The sequence below is a fragment of the Epinephelus moara genome, chromosome 6 (genome assembly GCF_006386435.1).
Source record: "Epinephelus moara isolate mb chromosome 6, YSFRI_EMoa_1.0, whole genome shotgun sequence".
In the NCBI taxonomy this organism is placed as follows: Eukaryota; Metazoa; Chordata; class Actinopteri; order Perciformes; family Serranidae; genus Epinephelus; species Epinephelus moara.
The window spans coordinates 16,925,886-16,952,548 of record NC_065511.1 but is presented as its reverse complement, the minus strand read 5'-3'; the positions used below and the strand labels follow the sequence as shown (position 1 = coordinate 16,952,548).

The 26,663-nt window shown below is 40.0% G+C and overlaps 1 protein-coding gene across 8 annotated transcripts in view; it reads left to right on the top strand.

Moving 5' to 3' along the window:
• Positions 1-26,663, top strand: part of cobl (cordon-bleu WH2 repeat protein) — a 69,202-nt gene that overhangs the window by 24,573 nt on the left and 17,966 nt on the right. For 3 of the 8 annotated variants that reach the window (XM_050046138.1, XM_050046131.1, XM_050046133.1), the window contains 6 exons: positions 1,792-2,020; positions 3,591-3,635; positions 4,434-4,522; positions 4,892-4,963; positions 11,481-11,663; positions 24,843-25,446. In XM_050046138.1, coding sequence (XP_049902095.1) covers positions 1,792-2,020; positions 3,591-3,635; positions 4,434-4,522; positions 4,892-4,963; positions 11,481-11,663; positions 24,843-25,446 — 1,222 coding nt within the window. Of the gene's footprint in view, positions 1-1,791; positions 2,021-3,590; positions 3,636-4,433; positions 4,523-4,891; positions 4,964-4,983; positions 9,483-11,480; positions 11,664-24,842; positions 25,447-26,663 lie in introns of those variants that run through there. The other 5 variants (XM_050046132.1, XM_050046134.1, XM_050046135.1 and 2 more) reach the window with 5 other exon arrangements.

The window sequence follows — 26,663 nt, the reverse complement described above, 5'->3', positions numbered from 1 at the left end:
AATAATCTTTGTAGCCCTAGTCAAAAATAACAAGACTGACTGAGCCAACAGTAATCAAACTTGTGTAAACCTTGCATTCATGCATCAACAGCTTGTCACCCTTCCACTGGTGCATGAGCCGAACAGAAATAAAAACAAAGGGGGACAGTAATCTGTATTAGGATTTACATGAAAATAAACACCTTAATGCGGTGGTTTTCAAACTCTTTGTGCCCAAGGCACATCAAAGGGCACGCCTGTATTTATATTTGTGCACAGTAGCTTCTGTGACATGTGTTAGCACTCTTATCAGGACATAAGACAATAAAAGTAACAAAAAATAAGACAGGTAGCTTTCATGATACCGTCTACTGACAGTTTTTTACTGACAGTAGTAGGTTGTCTTCACTGGTACTTTATTGTAATTTGCTCCGTACAATAAAGCAATCCGTTTTCCCACTCACAACTTTCTGCTTTTAATTGTTATTGTCCCTCACACTGGCTGCCAATAAGGACTTTTGATGTGTCACACACGTATAACTCCAACGTGCAAACTCTTTATGAGGAAATGGGTGCACACAGCATACTGATGCAGTCAATTCAAAATAAATTCATAATTTTATGTATAGGCCCAGTTGAATATTGCAATAGTAATGTGTGGTTATCACAAAATCCCACACTACAGCTGGACTGGCATCAAGGCACACCATTTGAGAAACACTGCCTTATGTGTTATCACTGTAAAATTGTATAAGTTTAAAATTTTTAAATTGATGCCATTTGCTTTACAACCTGAGTCTGATGCATTGCCAAGCACTAATGTGTTTTGGATCCCTAAAACACTTTTGGAGTAAACACTTGACCTGAGAAGCAGAGGAACATACATTGTCTGTATCTGTCAGTCCATAGTTTATCTGTCTGATTATGTGTATGTGATCAAGACCTGGAAAACTACTGGTGAGATAAGCAGAAGATTTTGGCACACATGCACACACTCCCAAAGTAACAAAGCACTGATTTTGGAAAACCCATGACTTCGTGTAACAACTTCAACCACCTCAACCAACCTAGACTTGTGTATGACTATTCTATCATTGGTCAACAAGTTTTGACTGTGAAACAAATGGCTTGCTGGAGAAGTTCTTAGACCTTGTCAAAAATCTGTGCTCTGAGTACTTCTGAAGCACCTTTCCCTGTGGTGATAAATAACATTGAATGCCTCTTACTCGAAATACAAAAGCCACTGATGAGCCACCAGCTGAAGAGGCATTTCATAAATTCTTTAGCCTCTTGACTGCGGTGTGGTTTTTATAGAGGCTGATGTGAACCACTTGGTGATAACGTCTGCTGCAGAGTGGCTTACTGTTCTTCATAATAGAACACTATGTAATGTTGGAGGTTCAACTACCTTAATACACACACACACACACACACACACACACACACACACACATATCCAGGATCACATGCATGTATGCGCATATACACAGACATCATCATCTTTAGTCTATTAAATGTTTCTTTTTTTCTGTCAGCAACCAAAGTCTAACCTTAAGTTACTCATTATTGAAGTGTCTTGCGTGTCGGATATCTTCCTCTGCCTTTCTTCTTGCCGCATGTTTTACATTTCACACTTTTTGTTCTTGCTCTCTTTTGTTATCCTGCTAGATCACTACAAGCTCTGTGACCTCAGAATGGGAACATTTCTCCAATGGCCACAACAGTGTGCTCTAATCAGGCCTTCATCTCATCTAGTTGTTTGACATTAATGTCTTGTTTTTCTCCCCCACCATTCTTTCGTCTCTGTCTCAGAAAACAGTGCGTTTGATGGTGAACTACCACAGCAGCCAGAAGGCAGTGGTGCGGGTCAACCCGTTGGCACCACTCCAGGCTCTGATACCGGTCATCTGTGACAAGTGTGAGTTTGACCCAGCACATGTCCTGCTCCTAAAGGACAGCATCAGTCGCCACGAGTTGCCGCTGAACAAATCTCTGACAGATCTGGGGATCAAAGAGCTCTACGTACACGATCAGAGTCTAGGTAAATCATAACCACTTGATTCTGTCTGTTATTTTCTGTTTGAGGTTCAATCGCTGTCAGGTTACTCAGTGTCTGATGTGTATTGAAACTGAAGTTCCCATAACAGAGCCAAACATTTTAAAAATAAGATAATTTCAGAAATTGTAGAATATGCTTTAATTTGAAATATAGTATAGTATGATTATTTTAATAGCTATTTTAATGAAGTCTGTTTTGATTGAGTCAAGGAATTAAAATTGAATAGAGCCCAGGCTTGGGTTATGCTAATGCTTGTAAGCCAATTAAAGCAGATAAAGATGCATCATGGATACTGATAGGTGTCTTGGCTCGCCAAGCTATTGTGTCATATTATCTGATGTTTGCCTGCGAATGAATATCATCCCCAAAGCAGTTACTGTTGCATATACTATTAGTGAATCACAATGTGAGCTTCTGTTTAGGGACAGCAAATGAGCACAAATGCTGGTTTTCATATTACTTTCACTCCCTAACATCTGATATAGGGCAGCCCTTCATATGGCAAAGCCTCCACACAGATTTACGAACTGCAGTGGGCTGTATAGAAAAAGGGTGTGGTGGCTGCACTGAGACTAAGCTTGAATCCCTACCATGTACAAAGCATGCTGACATGTGGCTGCCCTGTGACCTTTAAATGGATAATTACAGGAGGAAAGAATTTTCTCATGAAGGAACACAAAGTTTAACATTGATATTGTTTGCTTACCTTCACCACTGTAGAACAGATTGCATGTCGTAAAATCTGTAAAGTGAATAAGATATAAATAAAAGACATATTTTGCATAAACAGGAAACTGAGCAAAGTATGGATCTCATACAAACTCAGTCAGTAGCATGTATTTTAAATTCCAGTGCAGTGAGCCACAAAACCAGGATTACATCGTATTCTGCTGTAGAGCATGACCGGCATGTAAATATTTGTTGACATAGTTCTGTGCAGTCAGAGTTAATGTTTTCTTTATCAGCAGCAGGTACGACAGAGCATGGACAAAAATATAAGCTTGGGTTATATTTCATGTTATATGTCCATCTAAGTGAACCTTGGCAAATACAATTTGTCCCTGGGTATACAATCATTGCAATACATCATCCTTTATCTAGTAGGAAGTTGAATTATGGTCTAAGATCTGATATTATGGCTCATTACCATGGTAACAGTCCACACCCACTGATATTTATAGATACTGTCCTTGTCACTGAGGGTGATCTTAGAGGAAAAGCTTGCAGTTTATGGTCATGAAGGATTAAGGCAAGAACATTTAGAACATTATGCAATTTATATGGTCGGATACTATACTATATTACATAATGGTTATATTTTGGTATTCAGCCTTGAACTGTTATATTGAAGGGCATGTAAGCTGGTTTATCAGGCCAAATCCACAGTTTATTTAGTTTGTGTCATGATTGGTTAAAAGGCATTCAGTGTTTCTTCCTCTAACTGTGTTGTGATGCTACGTAAGTGCAAGTACAAAAGATTGATTAATTCTTTGTGATGCAGGTCACTTATCCATAAATGACATCATGTGTTTTTAAACCTTATTTTTTTCAGTTCTCCAGCCTAAAATGGCTTCTGCCCCTGCTCTTAACTACTCAGGTATTAGTCGTGACAAGTCTTGTCTGTCTTAGTGTCGCTGGTTCCAACCACATGTAGCTGTTTAACCCAGCGTCCTGCTGCTTGCTTATTAACCTGCTTTTTTACTCGGTTAGACATGCATGTTTGCATATCAGCCACCCAGCTTCAACGAAATTATTTGTTGGTTTAATGTCACTGTAATTTTGATACTTGTGTCAAAATAATCAGTACTGGCCATGTTTGAAATTATTTCATGTTAACTTAGTGTACGTCTGTTTGTTTTTTTCTGAATCCAAATAACCAAATAGTTTAGCTGTGTGATTTTCTTAATGGTTAGTTTACCTTCCCTCCCTGCCCCAAAGCCAACAGTGTTATTATTACACATCTTACTTACTGCTTTGTAGACTGTGAAGGTTAGATGGAGGAGTTCTTTGAGAAAAAATGAAGCTATAGCGCCCTCTGCTGAGGAAACCCAGTAGATCATTCTGTTCATGTGGAGCATTTAGTCCAAAATGTATTAAAATGACCAATAAATGTGCACACAAATAAAGTAAAGCAAATATGTTGGACATCATAGGAGTCAAACTAAGTTGGCTTACATGTGAGATTGCACTGTAAATTCACTGTGTTCTACTGTCACGGCAATCCCACCCTGAATTTTGTTTTTAACTTAATTGACGTGTGCATGCCGAGATGATTTGTCACTCACTTCTGATGAATTCCTCGTGAAATTTTTTCAAGAATGATCCTGACTTCATTGCTGTGCTTTAATGAGTCACTGACACCATCATGTCCAACTCTTCATCCTTCTTCATATAGACTCCATCCGCTCCAGTACTAATAGTTTGGGCAGACCGGAGAAGAAAGGCCTCCTTGGTATCTTCCAGTTCAGCAGGAGGAAAACCAAAGTAAGACTCCTGATCTCTGTTGCTGTTTTTTTGGCAATATGTGTACGTTTTTTTATTCATCTCACTCTTTAATAATTTCACTTTTAGCATTGTAGTTGTGTTTTATTGTCAAAGTTAAAACTGGTCATACATACACAATATTGCACTGGAATTAAAAATGAAGCTTTAAATTCACTGTAATTGTTCACAGATGTTTAGCAGTGACTTACTTGCACAAGTGCCATTAGCAATATAAGATTGTGTAATACTGTACAAACTAACACTGAGTGGTGCATGCCAGTCATGCTTATTTAGACTGATAGCAAAGAGAGGCTAAATGCATGGCTGAACAGTTGAATGCTGCATGTTAGCTGTGCCTTCCATTTGCAGACAGAAACATCATCTATGGACATGGATGACTGTGATGATAAGGTAATCCAAAATACAGACACACAATCCAATGTAAGTATAACTAACACATCTGACAGTGTCCAGATGTGATAAATGAAATCAAATTGGGATTTGATTTTATTGTGATTTCACCTTAACACATCACTAAATCATTCCAATCATATCTATGGGTGGACGGAATAACAGGAATGTGTGTACAAGATAATAAAAACCAGTATCAGCATAAACAACAAACAAACCTTTAACATTACCACAGGGTCAAATCAACACTTCTTTGACACTTTTGCTGCACTCGCAACAATTTGACTTGTTAAACAAAGGTTGTACTTGGCAGTAGTATTGGGTTGTTTGGGTTCTTGTATTCATGTCCATTTCTTGTATGGCTGCTGATACTTTCATACGACATTAATATAAAAGCCTTCACTGTGTAAGCCTGGGTACAAAATGTTTTTTAATTAATGTATGTATCCCTATATATTCATCCTCATGGTGGAATAAAGGGGTGTAATGGTACAGAAAAGTCATGGTTTAGGATTCATGGTTTATTGCAAGTTTGTTACAGTGAGAAAATGCAGAGTAAGCGTTTAGCTAGCTATGAAGTGTAAGCTTAAAAGAGAGGCAGTTAAGGGTAGGGTTAGGGTAAGTGTTACATCTTATAAGGTGAATCATGTCTTTATGCAAAATGAATAAAGTAAATGCATAAAGTGGATTATTGCTACGTTTGGCCTCATATGTATTCACTACAATGTTGCATCATTGCAGGGTTCAAATACTTTTGCGTTGATGGGTTTGTCTTGTACTGGTGGTGGGCGCGGCTTGTAGGGGTGTGTCATGTTGCTGCAGCTATACATGTCTCCACCAATGTGCTTGTTGCGCTAACCTCATATGTTGCTAACAGCGCATGGTTAAAAGTCTCTGGACTGAACTCATGTTTGTGAACTTGTGGTTCCACATTACATGCATCCATCAACATCCCGTGTGCTCTGCATGCAGCGGATGTTGATGGTTTGGTACAAATACGCAAATTGTTACAGCCCTAGCAGATTGTGATGAAACACTAAAAATTACACACTAGATATGATCTGTATTGAGAAATACTGACTGGGTGTGTCACATTGCACCAGTGCTGGTTCACCATGTCAGTGTCATCAAACCTATAATTTTTGTCAAAAATATATTCAAATTCAAGTTTCAAGGCTGGTCTGTCAATTTTCACAACATACCAACAGCAAAAAAGTGGAACAGCTTCACAAGCATTACCCTAGACTAGGGACACTCAACTTGCATTGTTTAGGGGCCACTTTTGGAAAATGGCAGCAGACCAGGGATCAGTTAATGAACAAACAGTCATGATGTTTCTAAGTATATGTAATAGATAAATTGCCTATTTTCAACCAATTGATGTCGCTGTCCTCACTCATCTTTGCCAATAGGCAAATCCATTCGCAGCAGCCCTGCACAGGGCAGGTATACACAGGGGTGTTTCTAGGATTTGAGGACATTCAGGGCTCAGTCCAGACCCTTTTTTTCCTTTTATTAACAAGCTCTATTTTGATTTTTTTTTTTTTTTAATGTACTCTGGCACCTTATTTACATTCAAAGTAGGCCACCCGGCGCCCTGTTATCACTGTATCACTGCTCTAGAGGCTCTGATATCTTTGCTGCAGATTAAATTAGTTTTTTTCATTATGTAACTTTAACACATCATCTTGTTATTATTTTTGGACATTTAATAGAATAAATAATGAATAAATTAACTGTTCAAATAATTACTACATATGTTGCAAAAGCAACAACAGTGGAGGTGGCAACTGCAGAGTTAGCATGAGCCATTGAGTCACAACAGCCACATTAATGTTGAAAATGCCAAGGTGAAATATTTCTTCGGAAGTTCGGGGCATCCTTTAAAGAATATGGCCCACAGAATTGTTGCTCCTGTGCAGCTGGTTGTTTAGTTGTGGTCATGTGCACTGATGTCCTCCAGAGGGCAGCAGGTGTCTCTAGAAGGTTAGTCAGCAGTCTGTTAGCACTCTCAGGTCCAAAGAGGAGTATTAACAGCTCCCCTTGCTCCTTTCTTTTCTTTACTACTATTAAAATGGCTGTAGGAATAGTGTTATATAGTGATATGTATAGCATTAGTCCTACAGTCACCATGAATGAGGGAGTGTACAGTCTGTGCTCACAGGCAGACAAGGACCCAGAAGGATCCAGACACACAGCAATGGCAATGACCAGCTCTGAGAAGATTCACAACAAACTGGAGGCACAATATTATCTCCCTACAAACCTGTCCATTGTATGTGTCTAGAGCGTACATCCATGTTAAACCAGATGTACATTTAGATGCTCCATCAAGCAGCTCTCAACCTGTTATGTCCATAACTCAATCACGTTAATTTGATTTTGAAGACATGAACTTCAGTTCAGCAGCAGCCATCTGTGGCTCACCTCAGATCAATATGGCGTTTGATTGTATTAGCTGGAAAAACACTGCCTGGCTCACTCTGGTTCACTTCACTGTCCTGCAGAGCACAAAGCTTCTGGATGGACTACTCCACCCTTTACCTCTTTGTTCTTAGTGTCTTCTTTGACATCAAGCATCAGGCTCGTCAACATTGAATTATTTTCATCATTGCCATTATCACACTCTACTTCAAGGACAAAGCATTCTTTTTGGTCTTCCTCGTCCTTTTTTTATGTCTGCATCAGATACTTCTGACTATAAATCTTCCTTTTGAAATAAATAACAACAGTGAAGGACGACAGGGAAATGAAAAGTAAACCAAAATATGGCAGCAGAGCATGAATTAAACATCCAAACTAACAGACAGAGTATGTGGCTTTTGCTTTGATGTGAAACAGTTTTAAAACACCAAAGTGTATCAAAGAGTTAATTTATATTTATCCATATTGCTGTTTTTCAGCTGCATCGTCCTTTCCAGTGGCCTTTAATGCAGCTGGGCTCTTTCTCTCTGATATGATTGTTTCTCAGCCAGGGACTGTTATCGGACCACACACATGCATCTGTGCACACAAGCAAACACTCACACACACACATATAGACACACAGTGTTATCAGCTCAAAGGCATCAGATTACCCTACCTTGGCTACATTAGCACTAAAAGCCTAGCCTCTTATCTCTAATTGTTCATTAGCACTGTGTGTTTGTGTGTGTGTGTGTGTGTGTGTGTGTGTGTGTGTGTGTCGGTGTGTGTGTCGGTGTGTGTGGTCTTAAAACGCTTACATGGTCAGAGAGCATGATGTTATAAGGCAGTGCTGATTCTGGGGCAAACTGACTTGAAAAAGGGAAAATGTTTTTTTTTTGTTTTTTTTTGGATTGATTATGTAAGATTTTCTTTGATATACTTAAATATACGTTATTAAATCAGTCCTATCTGTCCCAACCTCCTCATCACAGCAATGACATGCAGAAGCAGCAGTTTCCAATACCACTCATGTTCAGTTATTTGCACACCATAAACATGATTGTATGTTAAAGGATCTTACACAAATTGGTGTTTTTGTAGGATTTCTCTGCAGCAAAAATAGTTTTGATATAATCATTTACTTCCCACTGATTAAGATGCATTTAAAGTAAATAGATATTGAAATATGACAAAAAGATGCACTCAACTCATGAACCAAAAGCTCTCTCTAGTATTGTGACCAACACACGTTCATATTTAGTATGTTTTGTAGAAAATATAGTGCTAAATCATTCTCAACTGCACGTAAACTCTCATCTGTGTATGTGTCATTGTTGTACTCCTATAAGCTTTCATGACAATAAATATTTTCATGTGCTTGTGTTTAAAGAGTAACTCAAAACTCCCTGAAAATCTTGTTTCTGGCGATCTCCAATGGTACTTTTGACCTTTGCTGCAGTAATTTAGAGTTGTGCTCAAGGCTGTATCAGTCCACTATGACATCACTGTTGGGTGTGGTTACAGGTACAAGTGCACACTTCTGACTACTTTTAACCATAGAGGGCAGTGAAACATTGCTTTAAGTAATTCTTTAAGCAGCTTGATCCTTCCTGTATTTTATCTTGTCTTCCTTGATCTTTTTTTTTGCTAAGCCTTTAGCTAAATGTACATTACATGCAAATAATGCAAATAAGTTGTCATTAGTTTCAAATATTCAAACAGTGATGTGTGTTTTATATTATAAAATGATAAGTTCTTGTTCAAAGTCAGTGTCGGAGGAGTTTCCTCTTTGATGAAGTAAGACTAACTTTCAGTGTGATTAGTAGAGAGTGATTCTGACACTTTGATAGGCCTCTAGAGCTTCGCATATGTGGTTTGTAGTAGGATCAGTCCTTTAAGCACTAAAAGGCATTCCCCAGAGATACAGTATGTAAGTCATGTTCTTTATGACGAAGTTCAGCAGAAGTTCAATAGGTTAATTTTAAGTTGCACTCTTTGTAATTATGAGGACACACTGAGTTTGGGTCCCACCCCCCCACCCCCGAATGCTGCAGTACGTTTGTTACAGCTACCTTTCTCTCCTCTCTCACTGTTTTGACAGATTTCAGATTGTTTACCAGAGGGAAGGAGTAGAAGAGAGCAGGTGAAGAAGTCAAACAGAGTTCATGTGAAATGTCTGCTTTGAACATTATATTTTGGTGAAGTGAAAGCGAGCTCCTTTTTTTAAGGATCCCAAATAGAAATCACATCAATCTCTCACTTCTAACATTTCTTTTTTGTTCTGTCGCCCCCCATCTGCCATCTACCCCACCTCCCCCTTGCCCTGCTCTTACCCCCATCAGTCACACGGCTGAGGGAAAAACTGACAGCACATATTTTTATTTCATATTTTGAGCGTCATTTTTTTCCTGACACAGGCTTAGGTTGTACTTTGTTAATGTGCGTCTTTCATGTTCGCACTGAATGTGTTTTTCACCCATTTGTTTTTGTAATGTTTATGTTTGCACATATCACAGATAGTAGGGAGGTGGTGTTTAAATATTTTGTTATTTTGCACTTTCACTCATGCTTAGAGGTGAGACGTATAATAATCCTGCTGAATGATTTCTTCTCGCTCAATAGTACAAAAAGTACAAATGTATTTTCCTTTACTGTCTCTGTAAGGGCAACTGGTTCTTCAATAAAACATAATTTTGCATGCTATAACAATCAAAATATCATCATCAATCAAAATCTAATTTCCCATATGTAAAATGTCCCCAATGTAACAAAAAAGCGGCAGACATGCTCACTGGACTGCTTCCCCAAAGGCCTTTTTCTTTCAGAGCATGTTCTTTTCCCATCCCTCCCCACTGTGAGATGTTCTAACCTTGGGTCCAATTAATTCTAATGACCTGAACTTTATGTTCCGTTTTGCTCTGCTTTTATGCTGTATCCAGACATTGTCTGAACGCATCAATTAATCTGCTTTTAAACACAGTTCTTTTTTTCTTAGATCATGGGGGCGTGAGTCGTGGTTTGGTTACCCCCGTTGTGCTAAGGCTCTGTACCAAGCTGAGCCACGGGGAGATTCAGATTTTCAGGAACACTTTGCCCTCTCTTTGATCAGTTATTGAAAACCAGTTTTGTCCCAATGCTTCAGTCAGGAGCAGCCACCCTTTGAAAATAGGGTTGCGCTTTTAACTTGGTCGAATAAATGTTGCAATAATTGTTGTGACTGAAGATGTGAAGTATGTATGTGAATGTGTACATGCTTTTAACTTGAATACACTGTAAATGAGGTGAGTAGGGATCTTCCTCTGAGATCTGTTTAAAGATCCATCCAGATATGGAATAAATGCTTATAATACAGTTTAACCACTAAAATCAACCCTTAAAAACAACACTTTCACTCCTGGCATTGTTTGTGTTAGTTAGCAGGATATTTTTGGATACTTATAACTTACAAGACACAGTAATAGACATTGACATCATAATATAACCTATAAGGATGATGGCATTGTTATAATTAAGCTAAATGCTTCTAATACTCTTTGGAAAGGCCGAGATAACGAAGGGCAAGCCTTCAAAATTTAAAGCCATTTCAGTTACTGGTGGTGCAACAGCACCGTGATCAATTTATACGCCTATAACTTAGTGGTAGATCTACCAAGATTATTCATTATTCCATAGGTTGTCAACTATTACATTACATTAAGCCAATTAGATTATCCATTAATCGGTTCGACTAATTTTTTAAACAAAAAAAGTCAAAATTCTTTGATTCCAGCCTCTTAACTGTGAATATTTTCTGGTTTCTTTGCTCCTTTGTGACAGTAAACTGAATTTCTTTGGGTTGTGGACAAAACAATAGATTTGAGGACATCAGCTTGGGCTTTGTGAAACACTTTCAAACAATTTTCACTATTTCCTGACATTTTATAGACCGATAACTAATTGATCAATCAATGAAATAACTGACACATTAATCAACAATAAAAGTAATCATTAGTTGCAGCCCTATTTTGTGGTCATGCATCTGACTCACTTGAAATTGACAGTAAAATGTCCCCCTGCTTATGTGAATACTTACATATACATCTGTCACATTTGTCAGTCTTAACTCACCCTTTTTATTTTCTTTTATTTTCATCTCCAACAGGGTCTGTCCGCTGCGTCAGGAGTCCCCAGGGTAGAGGATCGGCCCAGCACCTTGGGCCAGTCTCAGTCGGCCATGAACATAACCAGGATGTCACCCAAGGCTGAACACAAGAAGAGAAGGGCCCCAGCACTACCCGGGGCCCCAACACCCACCATTGGACACACTAGCTTTGAGGGCTATCAGGTAAGGCAATAAAAGAGCTGTGCTGAATTTGGGGATGTTAGTGTCACTGATGAAATGATGTGTACTACATAACTGGCAAACATATGGATAATTTCAGTTTTTAATAACATAAAAATGTGTTCGAAATTGTGACTTTTGCATTACTATAAAACAACAGACACATACAGTGAGGTCACCAGTGACAAAACCAAAAATCTCACCATCTCACACACATGGAAATGCATACAGAAATGAATTTATTAATAATACTGAGTACAAACATAAATTCCAAAAATCAATGTTTAATGGGGATTGTAATGATGACACCTAAAGGTAAAATATCCAAATCATCTGTTGATGCAGCCTCTCCTTCAGAAAGTGTTTTGGCCTAAGATTCAGCGCCTCAAGGTCACAGTGACCTGTATCGTCTGCATTAGAGCAACAGCTCCCTGCAGTCTCATTATGGTGTTATGGCGGCATGCTGGGAAATGTTGTTTAGCAACCAACATCCTTCCTCCCTCCCTCTGATAATACGTTTTGTTTTTATGAAGGAGCTAGTGCTCTTGCAGGATGTTATTGAGAGGTAATTTTGTTCTCAGGATGGCATGGAGAGTAGTGTTACCCTCTTTACCTTAATTAACGAAACTGAACAGGGAGTGGAGGAGCAGACAGCATTTCTGAGAAATGTATGATGAGAATAGTGAGTCAATGAATGCACAAACACAAGCCTGGATGATCTGATTCACAACGTCTCTTGTTAGCAGTAAGTTAAGCATTGAAGGCAACAAAGATGAACTGTAATTAAATGATGCAAAAAAGCACAAGGATCATATTTTACTTCAGTCCAAGTGTATCCCTAAAGAGGCTATCTTTAAACAAACTTGGGTAAACCTAATTAGCTTTCAGCTAAACCAAAATATTCTATTATCTTTCTGAATGTGCCCCTCCTTTATGGTATTCATTTCAACTTAATTCTAGATGTTTGATGTTCTTTTTGCACTGCATTGTGACGCTGTTAAGAAGCTCCTTGTAGCTGCTGGGATTGTTTAAGCAGTGCAAATTGTTGTTGTGCAGAGGGACACGTTCATTTATCTGTCCACCAGTCAGACTGAGAGTTATGGCAGACACCAGGGCTGAAGTACTGAGACACCACTGGGAGTCACAAGGGCAGCTTCACAGAACAGGAGTTGGGAAGGTCATCTGAGGACTTGATGACTGGTCTAATAATAGATTTCTCCATCTCGCTCGTATGCCTTCTCTGAACTGTTACCCTGTCTGAACACAAAGTCTCATGTATATTCATGCACGTCGTCCCCACATTGCAAGGTCATACTGCGGTGCAGGACACCTCTCATGTTTCACCACTCTGTTTTCTAGGGTTGCTTTTTGAGCAGAGAGATTGGGGCTGTTGGAGTGTTCTGCTGGTCTTATCAACAGTTCAGCCTTAGGTCAACAAGTGAAAGAGTTTTCAGGACATGTGTGTATCTTATATGGGAATAACATGATAGTAACAATTCTGTAAAAAAGTGCAACATGATTTCATGTGCATTTCTATGGCCCTATTGATTAACAGATGAATGAAAGGATGTTAAGTTTAAATGTTCGATTGTTTTATGTTGTTTTTTTAGGAGAGTCTATGTGATTGTAGCCGGTGTTATCTGAGGACACCACAGAGGTGTGAGGTGTTCAGAGATTAGCAGCATGCCTGGCCTGTGTTTGTTGTCTGAATGTGATTAATAAGGATTTAGTTTCATGACAGTGAAGGGAGTCATCACAGCCAGGTCTTGTCAGGACAATTTCTCAGGGGCATTGGCATTAAAGAGATCTGCATGACTTGGATCTGCGGAACAATTGTACATGTCAACTCAAATCAAATCAAATCACAATCAGAACCCGAAGTTGTACTTTTGCATTTACATGAAATTTGGCATTGTAGCTGCTGGAGGCAATGTTAAGCTACACTCGGAAACAATTTGCTCGTAAGTAGAGGGAAGCATCATCTTCAAAAAGTTCAAGCTCCAACAAGAACAGATGTCACGCTATAAGTTTAAAACAATAGTTGAGATACAGGTTTGTCCGCAAGACATGGGCTGGGAGTTCAACTCGTCTGGCAGAACTAACACACAATTTATGACCGAAGGTGCAGCGTGTTTTTGTGGTATTTATTTAATGTGTTGAATTTTGCTGACTCAGATTTGTCATGCAATAAAAAAACACTCTCAATTCTGCTGTGCATGCAGGTTTGTGTTACACTCCCCACCTTATGGAGATACTGTCTGTACAGTACACAGTATGAGAATGTGTGTGTGCATGTTTTCAGAGGAGGATTATTAAGCACATGATAGCCGGTCATTTGAGGACAGCTCTCTAAGATTGCTGTCCTCATTATAGACCTCCCTCTGAGCAGAACAAGCTTAGGTGGTCAACTAATTGTGACTTACAAGACACAGTAATAGACATTGACATCATAATATAAGATATAAGGATGATGAGATTGTTATAACGAAGCTAAATGCTTCTAATGGACTTTGGAGAGGCGGAGATCACTAAGAGAGGTCATTTAAATCATTGTAGGAACATAGTTAGATTAACATCATTGACAAAATTAAGTGGGCCTGGATCTCTTTATAGTCAACGGTGGAAACATTCGTCATGTTCAGGGCCGTGTTTTGGGGCAACATTTCCACCTTTTGTTTACCTCAAATGATCAATTTAGATAAGTGGATTTTTTGCTACATACAACACGTCACTGTAGTTTTATCCCTTGCACTCTGCTTTTTATTGTTCTATGTTGGTTGGCTAGCAAAATTTATGTTTATTTACTTTTTGCAGTCATTTTGGATCAGCTAAATGCCTGAAACATAACTTAAATTGAAGCTTGTGTAAACACTTGCAGTGTAATTGCTGATGTTCTTGTTTGAATTTTAGCGCTTTTTATGTTAGCATCCAAAAAAGGAGGCCCACCAGGTGTCAACACATTTGTTATATTGTCTGAACACAGTATTGAAACAGAGTATAGAAAATACATTCATGTGATCCAGGTGTGCAAAAGTGCTACTTTTTCACCATTTTCTTAGTCAGAAAAAATCTGCTAATCCTGCCTGCATGGCGCTAATGCTACTACAATATCAGATATTTACCCTTGGTAAAGGTTTAGGTGCTCAGTTGGGAAGCAGTTGCATTCATAGGTAGAGTGTCAAATACATGGCAATCCTGAAATTTAAGCCCATGTTGTGTAGAAAGATATTTCAGCATATTGTTGGTGTTTCCACCCTGACTTAAAATGATCATTTTAGAGACATTACAGGCAGCACTGTTGTCATCTTTCCCCATGAAATGATCACATTTGGACCATATCTTCCTCTCTGCCATGACTCCTCCTTGTTGCAAGTTTCAAGCAGCATAGATGCATAAGTTTGACATCATTGTTTTGCCATTCTCAGCTGTTGGGAAAAAAACATGCTATCGTGTCAATGTAAGGAATTCATAAGCTCGCATGTATACGATTCTGAAGGATTTGGACAATTTGGAAACAGCTCCCAGCTGGAACTGTTGATTCCCATCCCTGTAGTGGAGTAATGGCTTCCTTAGCACAGAATGACGTCACGCCATCTTAATGTGTTTTGCAATCCGAGCTTCTCTGTTCGTTGTTGTGGTAGAAGTTCAGGCCGTGTGTGCACGTTAGAGAATTTGAGTCCCTTTGATTGTATCCCACTGGCTAATTAATCCATCTCTTTATTGTGCTGATTTGTTAGTTACTGGTGGTTGTCAATGACAAAGGCAATGGTGTCATCATGAAAGCACAGCTCTGTCAGCACTGTTGCCGTTGTTTTAGCACTGTTCGCGCTCAGCTACCTCCATTTTGAGAGCTATGTGCAGACAATCCTGGCTCAGACTTTGAATCATAGACGCTCTGCTCTGAATGTCACATACAGCTCCGTCAAAAGACAAAACCCAGTGCAACGACTGTTTTAAAAGATAGTGGGTGTTTGTAGGATACATTTTGTTTACCTTATAAGTAATGGAGTACAGATAGTCACTAGCACTTTGCCTCTCAGGTAGATTTTTACTAACCAGAGTGATTGACAATAAACAACATTGTAAGTTGTTTTTTATCTTTCATACAGAATATGGGCTGATGTCTGGGTGTTGAAACACGAACTTTAACATCTCTATTTAGGATCTTGTTTCATTTACAGTGATGAAAGTAGATCTTTGACCTTTTTGAGGTCTGAGGGACAGGTTGCTAAATACAGGAGTGGGAATGGAAATAGCTACAGCACTAAAAACAGATTATGCAGTATTCCTGGAAGGGTGTAAAGCCATCTTCGACTGCAGGAGAATCAGATGTTTTCACATGCTGGGAGTTGTCATGGAGGCCGAGAAGTTAGCAGTTTTGTTTCTACAGCTTAACAATCAACAATCTGTGACTGTCTTTATGAGAGCAGCGCTGAATTAAATTATGTTTTGGAACACTGAGTTCAGAGAAACACAACCTTGTTTTTTGGAGGGTTTTTTCCAGCAGTGATAGGCAATCTGTTATTGTGGTTTGGAAGGCAAGCCATGTCTACATTGCCTCTTGTGATAAAGGAGTTCAGAGAAATTCTGAGCTTTCTGCTTCACTGCTCAGTAACAGAAGGTGCTTCTTGAGTAAGTGCATTTGTGCCCATGTGTGTTGTGTGAGCAGGCAGACTGAGAGATAAAGACAGAACAACTGAACCAGAGAATGAGACAGAGGATAAAGAGCAAAAGAGAGAAACTGAGTGACTTAGAGGGTCACACAGAGAGACAGAAAGTCAAAGTGAGGTAGCATCAGGTCTTAGAAAGGTGTATTTGGGTTCTGCAACATTAACAATGTATAAGCTTTGGGATCATATTTCCAAAATGCAGTAAAGCATAAAATCTGGATGGCATGCCCTTAGCCCAGCCCTTGCCATGCAGTACGAGGACTTGACAGGGGAAAAGTTCATCAGAGGACGGGCAGCATTAAGTAGAAGAAGGTGAAGGAGTAATAAGATCAGTGGCAGTAAGCAGGCTGTCTGTATGAGAAGTTTACAGATGTCCTAAAATGGATTACCTGCAGCAAAAAAAAATGGACTTTCAGTTTTTACAGCACCTTCTATGGGACCATATTTCATTTTAACTCATATTTTTAAACTCCTGTCACCAAAGCAAAGCAAGTTTATTTGCCTTTCTATGTTGTTCACTGGACTAATAACCACCTAATCTCCCTGGACGTCTTAGCAATTAAGTGATTGGCAGCATTAGATATATGTAGATCTGGAAAAACCTCTTAAGATCGCCTCAACTCAAAAGTGTGTTTTCTTATGTTTATGTCCCCCAAAATGTCTGACCTTGACTATACTGACTTCTATCTGTGCAAAGTTTGTCACTAGAGAGGTGTTTTTACATGTCACTACTGAAGGGGGCGATGTCTGTGCACTTCCCTGAATTCTCAGTTTCAAATGTACCCTGGGCAAACCAGATTAGGTGCGTCACAAATTCAAAAACCAATCCCTGTCTAATATGCGACACTTTCAACGGGTGGAACAGACTTCGACACAAGACCAGCAAAGAAACTCAAAACCTCCAGTGCAAAACAGATTAATCTCGTATAAAAAAGATACTTATGCAATCTTGGATTAGACCTCTGGTATTTCATAACATAGCAACAAGGTGACAATGTGAACACACGGTAATGTCATAGCAGATATTATTGTATGTTTCACAAATACTAACCCTGTGTCAGCTGCTGCTAGTTACAAGCTAACAAACAACATAAACAAAAGATGCTAGTAAAACCTAATGTTCTGAAATGTCTACTAGTCGCCGATTTTGGCACACAACAGACTCCTCATCTGAGTCTGGGTGTCCTATACTACAGCTTTTCTTGTGGCCCTTAGAGCACCATCTAGTGGGCTGCCGAGGTACTGCCAAATGCTTAGATTAATTTAGCCTACGTAAAAAAAGTTTTTTGGTAATTTACAAAGCTAGTTATTTTTACATTTAAATGTGCTCAAAGATTCATATAAATAAAAAATGTCAAATTAAAATGCATAATTTAAATGACCAGGTACATATGAATATCACCACCCCAAACATATCAAATAGAGACAACCGTGTTTTGCCATGGTTAGCGAGCTAGCAGTCTGTCAGATGTGGTGACATAAAATGGGTTGTTATTGTTAAATGGGTTGTTTAAATGAAAAAGTGATGTAGGAGACAAACCTGGGCCAGTGAAAGCTGCAAACCATGTGGTGAAGAAATATGACCATGAATACATTAAATTTGGATTAATGATAGCAGGCAGCCATGGTTGAGTATAAGCAGTATGTTTATTTGGGTCATTACAGCTGACAGTTTCACGCATTTACAGCTCAGTTCATTTTTCCCCTTTTTTTGTCATGTTATGTTATAGATATTTTTTTCTCATTTGTTGGGGAAGGTAATCCTTGAAAAATTTTTTGCAATCAGAAGTGGTCGAAAACCCTGGCTTTAGTGCTAACGTTAGCCATCTTGATGCACACAGCACACTGCTATATCACTGATCAACCTAGTGCTAGCCAGATCTCCACACTTTGTTTAGCACTGTGCCAGTACTACGGCAAACGGAAAGCAAAAGCAAAAACCTAGCACAAGCAGCAGTGGTGGGTGGGGTGAAGGCCAGATCCAGAAATTCTCAATTTGGGTAAAAGAGTAGATTTGCTTTCAGCCTCTTCTCAGAGTTTTTTGTGGGAAAACCACGCTAAACAAAATATTAAACATTGCAGAGTATTGCATACTTAAAACATGTCTAGAGGGGAACTTTAAATTGTAGCCAATCAAGCAAATTCCAATCCAATACAATACAAAACCATTTCTTATTCTGCACAGCAGAGTTTCTTGTGAAAACTAAAGCCAGGGAAGGGTGATACGAGCCAGAGAGGAGAGGAGATATATTTGGAGAAAGTCATAATTTACATCACATCTGTTTGCTGAGACAAGTGAACCCTGATGTGGGAATTAAAATTTGATGACTGTCTCTCAGTTGGAAGAACATCAATGAACCATGTTAGCAGAAACACTGTTGCAACAGCGTGAGATTACAAGGGAAATCTCAGTCTGAAGGGAATTCCAGCTGTCAGATCTGACAAAGGATTGCCCAAGAAAGCTCTGACAGTATGAGATTGATTGCCGATAAGCTCTTAATCATAGCAGTTTGCAGTACTGTGAAAGACAGAAATATAATTTCTGTATTTTCCTTTATAAACTTTCTGTTTGGTCTAAACTATATATTTTTGTAGAGGGACAGCTGTTGTCTGGATGTGTGTGCATATTTGCATGCATGTGTGTAGTTGTGCGTGTGTGCTAAACAATAAGCCAGTCAGAGCTTTCTGTCCGATACTGTCCCCACAGTTTTCTGTTGCATGAATCTGTTTTTGTACATGCTGCATTCCTGCCTGTGTCTGTGTGGCTTCTTGATTGATCGAGCTGGCTACGTTTTTCTTCCTGATGATCTGTCACTATGTGAAAGTAGAGAGTTGGCAGCTGAGGGAGGCTTGTTTTTCACAGCCATCCATCAGTCCCGTAATTGTCTACAACAGTAGCTAACTTTAATCTGCTCTAATGCACAGCTCTGGTTCAATCAGCCAGACAAAACACAAGTTGCCACTGGATCTGTATTTAGTAACGAGTGTTCCTGTAAGTGTTTTTCTTTCTTTGCCTCTGTTTTTCTTCTTAGTTTTGCTATCCATCTGTCTCTTTTTTCCTTTTCAATTTTTGTTCCCTTTTGACATGAGCTGCTCTTTTGCTGCACACCCTCTGTTTTGTCTCTTTTACAACACTTGTGGACTGGTCAGAGCTTCACCCAATGAATACACGCCCTTGTTAACAACATCAACTAAGAAGGTCAGCTGTTGGGTTTCATTGCTGTTAGTCGCTGTTGTGTTTGTGGTCAGATAGGCTTAGCCTCATTCAGATAAGACTGTGAGAACAATAGAGCAAAATAAGACATGGTAAAAGTTAGAAAAGCGGTGTATAGACAGAAAAAGGAAGGTAACGTGGGTGTTCCTGATGTGAGACATTAGTAGAGGTTTGGAAGGTTGTAGAAAGGGATGTTTACCCGTTTGCCACATTGCTCCACTGTCTCTCTTCATGTATTCTGCAGGAACAAAACTTTTTTTCTTTATCAGTTGGGAGCAAAGATAAAATGGAGGCTACTGCTGCCAACGCAAACAGGCAGCCCTTCCTCTGTTCATCTCTCCTCTCTATCCTTCACTCTTCCTGTAGAGCTGCTGTATTTATTAATGTTTGCTACAGCTGAAAACAGTAGGTGCTCTGGCTGTAGAAGGGCAATGTACATTTTACATACGTCTTCAAAAAGGCCTGATGTAACAGTGTGACAAAAAGGGAATTTTTGATGATTTGAAGTCGCAGGCATCCATGTTTAAACAAAATAAAACTATATCAAAGATCCATTTGCAAACTCTCACATAACTCATGCAGTAGAAATCAAGGCTCATTTTTCCAGTTGTATGTTCAGTACTTCCCAAATAAACAGCCCTTTACTACAGGGAGCTGAACAGAAGGCAAAACTTGACTTTGCTCTCTTCAAAGCCAGACTCCATTGACAAAAACAGTAATTTTACCCCTCTGAACATGGGAGCTGTTGGTGTGCTGCTGCCTTGATCGATAGTTTGTGTTATTGTGTGAGTTTGGTGTATTAAGGGATTAGTTCAGATTCACCAAGTCACATATTAATACAAACCACCAATCGAGGCAATGGCTGTCTGACAGCAAGGTAATGTAATGTGTTTGGGAAGTAGCAGGTAGAGTATGGGTGTAAAGTTGTATTCTCTAATGCGATGGAAAAGGTAGCTTTTGACACACAGTAATTAATTAAACATAATGCATAATCTTTTTATTTACCTAATTTACTGTGATACTGCTATTCATTTTGCCTTTGTCCTACAGATGCCTACTAACAACTTAAAATCTGTTACTGTTAATGCAGGACATGTCCTGTGTACTGTATGTTTGCTTGATCTTGTGGTTGTGTTGACTGAAGTGTACTCTAGGTAGACAAGACAAGCTTTCTATTCTTACACACTGACCTTGAGGATTGTGAAAGCGTGAGATAGAGGCCTGGAATAGAGGAACACGTCACCTTGCCATGCTGCCAATGTAGGACAGGATCTGTTTGCACTTGAAGCTGTCAAAACATCTTGTGCATGAAACCAGCCAGGACAGGTGGGACAAACAAATGTAGTGAATGTATGCGTGTGTCAACTGTTTGTGGCTGTGTGTGTGTGTGTGTGTGTGTTGGGATTCCTCTCAACGTGGGGCTTTACAGCAACCTGATAATCAGGATGTATTGCAGTTTTAAAGAGGTAATCACTGATGTTTTGAGGATTATAATAAGAAAGCAATCTGCATAATACCCTTTGTTACACGACACAAAAATGTTGCTTTGGTTTGATGGTTGATAAATCATTTAAGTCATTTGTCAAGAAAAAATACCTTACCTAAAACTAAATATGTATATGAACATCACTGTAAATGGAGGGAAAAGGGGAAGAAAACATTATATTTCAGTGGGTTAGTAGGACAAAGTAGACGACAATAGAACTGGGTCACCCATGTGTCTCCTTATCCTCAGCTAGCCTCTTCCACACACCCCCTCCATACAAGACTTTTAGCATAACACTTTTTTCATCAGACAACCCACACGCCCACACATGTTCATTATAACACACACAGACACAGACACACAATAACCCTACAACACGCTAACTGTCTTCCAGCCCACTGTTAGTATGTTGACCTCTGTGCCCTCAGTGCTGAGACAGTTCAGCCGCTATTATTATCCCTGACACGCATACATACACATACATCCGCACACACACATGCATGTATGAAGACATGCACAAGCACACACATATACAGTGCAACCCCCTCCCAAACACACACACAGACACACACACACACATACTCTATTTCACATTCCACATTAGCGTTGTAATGTTGCCCTGTAACAAAGCCCCTCACCCATCAAGAGTCCTTCAAAACAACTGATGAATGGTCACGCCACCAGGTTGAAGCCTCCATGGGTGGCCCTATCTGATCAACATGCTCCAACATGGGGCCCTTCGCCTCTCAAACCATGGAGTGGAAAATTTAATGGACACACCAGACTGTCCTTGCATGGCCTTCTGTCTGCTTTTGTGTAAAGGTGCATTCCCTTTAAAACATACCCATGCATATGTTGTTTGTTTCTCAGGCATTCCTTAATCCGAGCCTATACAAAACCGAATAAGAGGAGAAAAATGATAATGTGTTAAGGCAAACAAGCATGATGATAGATAACTGCTTGTTCAGGACATGTGCATTAATTGGTGTTATGCTCAGTCCTGACCAGTTGTGGTTGGTGGAAGAGACTCTGGGCTCCATGTTAAATTGACCGGGGAGAGTGTGCAATTTATGTGTTTCATTCTCTCCACTGCATTTTGAGCAGAGCTTATCCCTCTCAATAATAGATCTAAGCATTCTTCAGTCCAAACACCATTTATGAGACAAAAACATTTGAAAACAACAGGAAAGCTTTGAATCGCTGTCATCAAGTTCTTAATTTTGCTCTCGTTAGTGGAGTTCCTACAGAACAAACAAAATCACACTGCCATGGAAACAAAGACGTCAGATAATCAGATGGTGGCTGATGACGTCCCTACATCCTTGTTTACCAGCAGAAATAAATGGACTTCTGGTGACTTGTTGACTGTCTTTCTTGTAGTAAGAGCATATTACGATAAACAGTGAGGAATGTCTCAGCTCATTTGAGCCCTGTAGATATTTAATACACCAGAAGAAGACCCATGAATCTGGCAACTCAATAATATCTCAATAGCCTGACGAATCAAATCCACCATATGATTAATAAATGGAAAGAACTGTTTGGCATCTCTGTGTATTTACCAGTTTATCACTCCACCATCTTAAATAATTATATTGTGTCTTTCGCAGTATAATGTGAAAAAAAACTGCTCTATAGTGAACTCATCTCTCACTTCCACAGATATACGTTGATTTCATTTGACATTGTTTCTGCTTGTGATCTGATGCAACATGACGTGACTCTACTTTGGGTGTCAGGACTTGAGAATCCACTTGACACTTTGGTTATCCTTTGCTTTGTTGTGACTTGACTTGTGATGTCATGACAAAAGGTTTACTTGAGACATGAGCAGCAGTTGCTCGATCCTGCCTCTGGCTTGGAGCAATACATGCTGTTGAGAAACAACAAACATCTTTCCCGATGACAGAGCCTACAGCTATTCTCCTTTCTGTAACATAAGTTTGGAAAAGAAAACAGCTGTAAATGTAAAATCTGTAAACAACACACATAAACACAGTGTATGCATAATCATGTTACATAGTCAGCTTAACTTAATGTATAGTGTGACCTTGAATGTGGTATAATACAGAGTCTTGAGACTTGGCTTCAGCCTCTAACAATCTTAAGTACATGCTGCGTTCCCAGTCATGGCGCCAATAAGACCATGAGAGCAGCACACACTTAACCCTGCAACCCTTAACAACTCCCTAATCCATACACCCCGGCTCAGCCTGAGATACGAGATATACTGTTCCTTCTTGTGTGTGTGCGCACTTGTGTGCATATGCCAGAGAGTGTATGTGCTCCTACAGTCACATAGAAAAGTGTGTGCGCATGTGTGTGTTGAAGCCACAGCTCTCTTCCTTTCTTAGCAGGGCTTGGCTGCAGTCTTATGTTTCACTCTGCAGGGAACACACACATAAACATACACACACACATGCACGCACACACACACACACACACACACACACACACACACACACACACACACACACACATTCATCTTCATAGGCAAGTCAGTCATCCATTTCAGCTTCAACTTTGGCCCACATCCACTGATATGTCTGTATTGTATGTATGTATGAATGCCAGAGAGGGAGACAAGCGGGAGACCAAGGAGGAGAAAGACAACCAGTTGGGGGCCCATTTGGATTTCCATAGCATGCCATGCAGCGAGTTCATTGAGTTCACATGCATGAACCCAGTTTGCCTGCAGAAAGGCAAGGTGGCCTGATCTCTCTCTTGTCCTGCTGCATGATGCAACGCTACATGCAGCTCGGGGCATGTTCTTTCAGAGTGAAGAAAAGTTGAACTCAGCAGCAGTAATTGCGATTTCTTAGAAATAAGGACATCTATGCTGTTGAAACATGCCCATAGCACTAATAAATTGATTCTTAGAAAACTGACTTCACAGTGAGTGAGATCAACTTGCAGAGGTGGGTGTGAATGGTCTCATCTCCCTATGGAGTAAGACAGATTATTTCCCACTTGTTAGTTTGTTGATGATTCATAGTTTTAGTCTATCTTTGCCTTTTTTAATTTCTCTTTCTTGCTCTCTGGCAAGCTTCTATCTCAAATAAATCTCCCCAAACAGTCTGATTTTATGTTTAATTTTCCATCACAATCATTATGAAAAACAGAAAACAGTCAACAGGTTTCCGTTGAGCCACTTGTTCCCAGTGAGCTGAATGTCAGTTGATGTCATTTCACTTTTTCCCCTATCACTGACTTCTTGCTAAGTGATTCAAGTTGTACCTTGCCAATATTTGTGTCTGAACTGAATTGACAATGTTGGAGATCTGGGAGCAACATGATGAGACAGAGTTACTAAATGGTTTTGTTTTGTGTTTGCACACACACAGAAGAAATTACATCATTTTGCTAATAGCCGAGCTGTCACTTCACCCCCTGAAGTGATCAACGGTTCAGTGTTAAGAGTAATTCAACAAGACAGCATTACATTTGAATCGTGGTTGAATGTCCCCTTGAAATGTTATGAGAAACACCACAGTAAAACACACATACTGTATCAATATTTAGTGCCACAATCCATTGCATCAAATCAGCTGCATCACTGCCAGACCTTATATATCTTGTAGGATAATTTAAAAGGAATGTTGGCACTCTGATGGATTTGAAGACTCAGACGCCTGCCAGAACTCCACTTGATTTAATTACTCAGTGGTAAACTCTACTTCAGTTCTGGTAGACAGACTGATTTATGGTTAGACCACACACACACACACACACACACACATATATGCACAAGGTGCTCACATAAATTAACTTTCTACTGTCTCTCTCATTTTCTTTTACTTATTTTCTATCAGATGGGCCTTGGCTCAGAAAGCCAGCAGAGGAAAAGGAAGGCTCCAGCCCCTCCACCTACTCCAGATTCCATCACTGCAGGCTCTGACCACACGTCAATCTCTGCCGCTCCCACCCCTGACATCCACGCTACTGAAATACCTACCCCAGCCTCCCGCAGCAAGGTGGCACCATCAAATACCGTCCCTGCTACGATTGTGGTAATGGAAACAGTAAAACCAGTCCCGTTAAAAACAGCAGTACAACCTGCACCTGTGAGCACTGCCACCCCAACCCCCAGCTCCCCAACCCCAAGCAGCAGCACCACCGACAGCATGGCTGTCCAGGATTCCAGCTCTGATCTCAGCCATGGCCTCGACGACTCAGACGCTGACCAAGACCAGGCCGTGTCCTACTGCAGCACCCTCACCAGCAGCACAGCTAGTGGGTCTGTGCAGGTTCAGGCTGCTACGAAAAGCAGCAGGGTGGAGGAATCGGAAAAGGCTAGCAGCACGGCTGCCACATCAAATCAAGAGGTGACCTCGGCCGGCAGCTCCAGGTCGGAGACTGAGTCGGCCCTAAATCTGAAACTGGATGAAGTTGAGAACAACAGACACAGCGCAATGGGTAAATATCTATACAATGACATAACAGACACTTTAAAACTAGCACGTGACACAGTTTTTAGAGATAAATTAACTTGACTGATCACAGTGATGGTAAACACTCTCTGCATGTCAAAGATGGGAGACGGTTTGAAATTGCCTGTAGACATTTTCTCCCTCAAAAGCAGTAAAGCAGTTTCTGCCCTGGAGAACTGAACTGTCACACGTCTGAAACTTCAACTGTCAAGAATGACGTACATAACCTGGTGAAAGACTATGTGTGTGTGTGTGTGTGTGTGTGTATGTGTGTGTGTGTGTACGTGTGTGTGCGTGTGCGTCACGGCTGAAGTACAGGAACTAGTGGAGCTGGTTTTCATCATAGCCTATGAGACAATACAATCCTTGTCTCTTGCCTACACTTATCAATCCCTCACTTTATTCTTATCTTTCTCTCTTTTTTCTCTCTTTCTCAATCCCCCTCTTTATTTCTTTCACCCTGATATGCATGCAGCCACTCACACAAACCTTCAAAGCTGGCAGATACAAAGACAGACAGAGCCATCATAGATTTAAACCGGATCTACTTGAACTTTAGCTGGCCTTGTATTGATCTTTATATAACCTAGATCTTTTTCTGTAGCAAAGTCAGATTGCAGCGGAGGGCTGTCGTGTCTGACAGGGGCAGAGATGAGAGAGCCACAGACCTCTGAAATAGGGATGAGAGAGGTGAGGGTACCAGAATGGAGTTCAGAGAAAGGAGCATGGGAAGGTTTTGGCAGCGGGATGACAGTGTAGCAAGGTAGAAACAAGGGGACTAGAGGGGTTTAAGGAGAGGAGAATGATGGACGGGCGGATGAAAGCAAGAGAAAGGTTGAAGTATGAGGAGGTTATTGCATTAGTCAGGATAGAACAGACAGCACGAGGTTCATTAATAAATTTATAGACCTAGCTTCTTCTCTTTTTTCTTTCTGCTGACACTGCTGACAGTGCAACACCTTCTCTCTTCTCTTTTGCTTTGACTTAACAATCTGTTAGAAAGTATTCACGGAGTTTAAATGTGTGTTTGTGGTAAAAAGTGGTTTTATTCCGAAAGCCAGTTTCTCTCTAACAGACCCCTTTTTATCCTACACAGAACGTCATCTTCAACTTTCACATGCAGCAACTACAAACTAGATGCTCTTTGGTTAAGCCTGACAACTGCACTTTGTTATACATAAACAGTACATGCGAGTAGCAGTG